The sequence below is a fragment of the Triticum dicoccoides genome, chromosome 2A (genome assembly GCF_002162155.2).
Source record: "Triticum dicoccoides isolate Atlit2015 ecotype Zavitan chromosome 2A, WEW_v2.0, whole genome shotgun sequence".
NCBI lineage: Eukaryota > Viridiplantae > Streptophyta > Magnoliopsida > Poales > Poaceae > Triticum > Triticum dicoccoides.
The window spans coordinates 753098678-753104824 of NC_041382.1; the positions used below are offsets into that span (position 1 = coordinate 753098678).

The 6147-nt window shown below is 43.1% G+C and overlaps 1 protein-coding gene across 1 annotated transcript in view; it reads left to right on the plus strand.

Annotated features, from left to right (window-relative positions):
• Positions 1 to 778: 778 nt before the first annotated feature.
• LOC119352281 (heme oxygenase 1, chloroplastic-like) overlaps positions 779 to 6147 on the plus strand; it is a 5820-nt gene continuing 451 nt past the window's right edge. The window contains exons 1-3 of the mRNA XM_037618968.1: positions 779 to 1254; positions 4678 to 4901; positions 6001 to 6108. Of these exons, the coding sequence (XP_037474865.1) occupies positions 795 to 1254; positions 4678 to 4901; positions 6001 to 6108 (792 nt within the window). The 5' untranslated portion in view covers positions 779 to 794. The remainder of the gene's footprint in view (positions 1255 to 4677; positions 4902 to 6000; positions 6109 to 6147) is intronic.

Below are 6147 nucleotides of genomic sequence, written 5' to 3' on the forward strand. Positions count from 1 at the left end.
GCAAACTCCACATAAAGTGTCTATCTTGACTTCTAGGCTCCCCATACACAAAAGTTCCTCGCCACTTCGGACGATGGGGATCATCACGGATAGTGACATCGATGTATCTCACACCATATGAGAGCATTTTTATTTCAATGCCTTATCCCAAAACAATGCTATACCGCTCCTTTGCCTTTACTATCATGCACAATACAATGTTTAAGTCCAAGCCAGCATCTAAGGTTCTTAACTCTTTCCTCGCACTGTCGTGTTACCGATAAAAACACTGTCAGCGAATGGTATTCACGCACAAGGCATACAAGCAAGTTCTAGCTAGGACCGTCTAGGGCTGCCCAATACCTCTCCAAGAGTTCTCCACCATAGGTTGGAAGGCTGTTCTACTCTCGCCATTAACGCAATGCTCTCTGGACGGTGGAACGCTGATGGATTCAAATACAGTATGCGTGGATATATACCGGCGAAGGGATCGTCCTTTCAATCCTTCGAACAAGGAGAAATCCTCGCGGCTGGGAGCGTACGTGTAGATGCGGGGATTAAAACTGGAGTGCACTGTGCATTGTGATACAAATTGTACTAGCAAAAGCACCGTGGAAAAACACTGTCATTGTACTGTTTTGTTCCCGTGAACCGCAGATGTTAAATCTAATGGCTGAGAATCGCCAAAGTCTTATCTGATTTTGCTCTTGCAAGTCAAAGAATCTGTGTCGTGCTCCTCCATGTGCTCAGGTTCCAACGTCGACTCGCCTTCCCAGCTGGCACGATACCCAAGCGCTATAAGTGAAGCCGCTCCCATGGCACCCGCGGCAGTATCTCGCCACCAACCCCCGCACTTCCCTTTCGCCATCGTCGACTCCATGGCGCTCGCAGCAGCAACTCTTGCCTCCTCTCCGCGCGTATCTATCTCCGTTTCCGCCGCTGGGATGAACAGCAGCGGCCTGTCAGTGTCGTTGGGGGCGCGCTGTGTGCCGGGGATTTCTGTGCAAATTCATTCCCAGCGGAGGAGGATGGTCGCAGCGGCGGCAGCGGCGAGAGGGGACGAAGGGGCCGGTAAGACCTTCGTGGAGGAGATGAGGGCTGCGGCGATGCGGATGCACACCAAGGACCAGGCCAGCGAAGGGGAGAAGGAGCTTGAGGGACCGTCACTGAACGAGCTGGAGCCTAACCTTGCGGCCTACCTGCGCTTCCTCGTCGACAGCAAGCTCATCTTCCAGACGCTCGAGAACATCGTCGACCGCGCCGCCGTCCCATGGTGTGAGTCACAGCAAACCCGTCCTTCCGTCTGGTTTTGTGTAATTAGCTCTGCCAGTCAATTTTTTTGCCTCCTCTAGTGTGTGGCGGGTAGAGATTTCGTGCTACAGTTTATTTTGGTCACAATAATCCATTCATACTTCTTTCTGCTAAACTAAAATCGAATGTACAGACCAAGAGCCAGGATTCAGAGACAGGCAATTATTTTTGCCATTTCTGATAATGTTTGCGAAAAATATGATATCCTAATACTAATCATGGGCTACTAATCCAAATTAAGGTGTTCAAAGATTTTAAGCCATGATTATTGCGGATGCTTTCGAGATAATACACGCCTAATTTGTTGTAAAACCAGGTATTACACTGAATGTTCAACAGAATGTTGTGTGGTTTTTTTTGCTATTATAAACCTGTGATGAGATGTACTTCAGAATTAAGATTGGATCCGCACAAATTTAATAAAACGTAGGTAGGTTCTCACCTGTTGCGAAGAGGCATGTTCAATTCCTTGGTGATTCGACAATATTTTGTATCTAAAATGCTCCAGGGGAAACACTTCGCTTCAATTTTTCACACTTTCCAGTTTGAATAATCTCATCAACATTTTCTAGTGACAGTGTTCATATATCAAGTCATTATCAACTAAAATTATTTGGAACTGGTGCATTTTTATTCACATTTGCTTGTGATATGGATGTGGTGTATTTGTTTGCTTCACATGTAACGGTACGTATTGCTATAGTGGGTTTTCCTCTACCTGGCAAACATGTTGGAAGCTATATTTGCCATCTTACTCGTGCATGTGAAGTCTCTCCATCTAGAATGTTTTTTTTCTTTTTTCGAAAAAGAGGATTACCCCGGCCTCTGCATTTAGAATGATAATTGAAGACTTTTTTTCATTGATGGCTTTCAATGCCTTTTTGCAAATTGATCTTTGAAAATCAGTGCTCTAAATAGCGCTAGGCACTATGCTGGCGGCACGGTGGCGCATAGCCAGGGCTAGATGGCTGGCTTCTTTTACATCACTGTTTGCAGTGCAACCTCCGTCTCCCTATTTGTGTTGACATACTTAGCAGAAACCCTTATGTATCATGCACTACCGGATTTGGCACCTTTGCCGAGTATCAAAAAGACTCGATCTGTAAACCCAAAATAAAACTCGGCAAAAACTTTGCCGACTGTTACACTCGGCAAATAGGACACGGTAAAAATATTGTCGACAAAGAACATTTCCCGAGTCTATAAAGCCCAGAACTCGGCAAAGTCTTTGCCTAGTGTCTTTCTGCATCTCTCTGCAAAAAAGCACCCTTGACGGCCGGTCGACGCTAATGGAGTGACATCGTGACATCATATTTGCTGAGTGTTTAAGACGATACACTGCAAAGTTCCAAAAGATTGCCGAGTGTATTTTTGAAATACACAACAAAGTTTCAAAAACATTGCTGAGTGTATTACAGAAAACACACGACAAATATTCAAAAACTTTACAGTGTGTATTTTCAAAATACACGGCGGTTCTGGACTATTTGCCGAGTGTATTTTGTGAAAATTTTGCCGAGTATTTCGGAATACACTCGACAACTATTGCCGGCCTGACCATTTTGTCAGAGAGGCGCCCAGATGCTACTAGATTCTGCCATGTGGCACCTTGACTGAGTGTAACACTCGGTCAAGGCCCCAGTTTTATTTTTATTTTTTAGCTGTTTTGTTTCAAATCCCTGCAATTCAGCACAATAAATATATTCTACCATTCTGAAAAGAAGCAGAAACATATATAGAGCACACACATATCTAGCACAAATCCATCAAGTTCCAAAGCACAAGTAGTCCATCGAGTTCCAAAGTACCCAAACATGTACAAATTCATCAAACAAGTTGAAATCACTTGTCCATGAAACATGAAGATCACAAATCCATCAAACACAAGTACTACACAAAGACGAAGGCGTCCATGATGCGATACTACAAATATGAAAGCAAATGTATGAATTATACAATTATAGATTTTGACAAGTTATAGAATTTTACAAGTGTGCCCACCTGATTTCCACAAGTTCCAAATATGTACAAATTAAAAGACTAAACATGATTTTTTTGCAAGTTGAAATTCGTACAAGTTAAAAGACTAAACATAGGAGAACGGTCACATGATTTTTACCGTGTACTCACATGATTTTGACAACTTCTAAATTTTGACAAGTGTAGTCATATGGTTTGCACAATAGCAATATGAATAATTCATAAGTTCCAAAATTTCCCAAATTATTAAAGATTGCTATCTATGGATTAAAGACCCACAAGCATGAGTAGCACAACACTAGGAGAACTCGCCTGGAGTCACAGTGCCCTCCTAATATTCGAAGTGTGGTGCTGAGGCGGAGGCTGAGAACCGTAGTAGGCGTCACTGGGCTTTCTTGCAGATTTTTAGAAGAACCGGGGTTGAGCGGCACATTGTTGGATCCAACCGATGGGTGAACCTACAAGCATGGAAAAAGAATTAGCATGAGATGGTAAGCACGAGACAATAAGATGAATGATTGAAAAGCTGCAAGAAAATTTACCAAGCTGGAGCTAAAAGGAGCAAGATGAGGAAACGCCGTAGTTGGAACTGGAAAGTTTAACTCAATGCATGTACTTTGTTTATTCTGCTTAGAGCTGGAAAAAAAGCTCGATGCTCGCGAACTAAACGAGTAGCTCGTGACTCAACTCGAATCAATTCGAACTCGAAGAATAACGAGTCGAGCCAAGCTTTGGTTTAAGATCGTTTATAGAACGAGTTAAACGAGCCGATCTCACGAGTACTCATGTAACTCGTTAGGCTCAGTACAAAAGATCAGCGAAGCACCCTGCGTCCCAGGTGCACAACACAACGCCTAGACGTTCGAGGAAATTACAATTATTTGGTCATGTATATGTTACTAACTTGCTGATGATTGTGGTCATGTACAATTGGTTGTGGTCAATGGTCATGTACATGGTACTGACTTGATGGTACTGACAATTGTAAGTTAAGTTGGCACATGATTACAATTGTTTGTGAACATTGTACATGTTTAATATGTACATTTTAAATTCCCAAGTAATCATTTTGATCATATTCGTAAGCTTTTATGTTCATATCATTAACGAGCTTAACAAGCTAAACGAGCCAGCTCGCAAGTTGTACGAGTCGAGCCAATCTTGGATTCGAGCTTGTTTTAGTAACGAGTCGAGTCGAGTTAGCTCGTTAACGAAACGAGCTTTAGCGAGTCGAGCCGAGCTGGCTCGATTTCTGCTTATAGAACAATAAATGGCGTAATTACTGGAATCTCATAGTGGTTATGTGACAGATTACCTACCTTTTCCTGCCGTAAGAGCTGGAACATTTCTTTCATCATTGTTAGCTAGATGCTGCTGATTGACATTCTAGTTATCTATGCCTATCAGATGCGGAGTTTCAGAATACTGGGTTAGAGAGATCAGAGGCACTGAAGAAAGATCTGAAATGGTTCAGCGAACAGGGTCACACAATTCCAGAACCATCTGCTTCAGACACTAAATATGCTTCTTATCTGGAAGAGTTGTCTGAGAAGGACCAGCAAGCATTTTTCTGTCACTTCTATAATATGTACTTTGGTCAATCTGCTGGAGGTCGACTGACCGGCAAAAAGGTACCACTTTTCAGCACAAAACCTTATACCAAAACGTTCATGTGATGTAAAATAGTGTGTGTGTTTGAATGGCTTCCCATGTTGTTGTTAACAATGTGTTGTTGGCACTGGTTCTTCTCAATCTTCTTGTTTTGCTGATTCAAATTCCAAAAGAAGATAGTATGCATGCTATTACTTTATGCACTCCGTTGAGGGTCACTTTATATACGGATCTGTTTCATATCTCGTTCTTCTGCTATGTAAATAGTTCTACATTCATTCTATAGCTGGCCATTTCGTTGTGGCATGAATCCTTATATTTACTTATCCAATGCAAATCAGGGCATCATGGCAGACTGTATTCTGTCAGTGTGGTGTGAGCGAGAGTTACCTGTTCCTCCATTGATGAATACTCCCTCCGTTCCAAAATATAAGAATGTTTTTGACACTATGCTAGTGTCAAAAATGTCAAAAATGTTCTTATATTTTGAAGTATTTAACCAAAAACTATCACATTTCACGGAAACGTGACAGAAAACTACCACTTTACGATTTTGTGCGGAAAACTACCACTTTTGTCCTAATCCGTGGCAAAAAACTACCAAGTCTCGAAACCGGTCGCTTTGCCCGCGCTAAACACCAAACTGACCAGCCGGTCCCACGTTTCAGGTGCCATGGTGGTCAACCGACGCCCGCCACGCGTTAACAGCCGTTAACGGCGCGCCCACGATCGGAAACGGCGGCTGTCGGTTTGCGTTCAATGCACCAAACCGTGGGACCGGCCATTTGATGCTGATCCTCTGACGACGCTGTTTCCGGCCGCGGATGCGCCGTTAACGGCCGTTAACGCGCGGCGGGCGTCGGTTGGCCACCGTGGCACCTGAAACTTGGGACCGGCTGGTCAGTTTGATGCTTAGCGCGGGCGAAGCGGCCGGTTTCGAGACTTGGTAGTTTTTTGCTACGGATTAAAACAAAAGTGATAGTTTTTCGCACAAAATCGTAAAGTGATAGTTTTCTGTCACGTTTCCATGAAATGTGATAGTTTTTGGTTAAATACTCTATATTTTGGGACGGAGGGAGTGTCATTTAACCTAGTAATCATGCCCTCTATTCATGTCAGATTGCTGACAAGATTCTGAACAAGAAAGAGCTGGAATTCTACAAGTGGGAAGGTACCCTGTCCGAGCTGCTGCAGAATGTCCGCACAAAACTTAACCAAGTTGCTTCTGTAAGTCCAAAAGCTTAGATTTCGTGCTCTTTTTTTTTT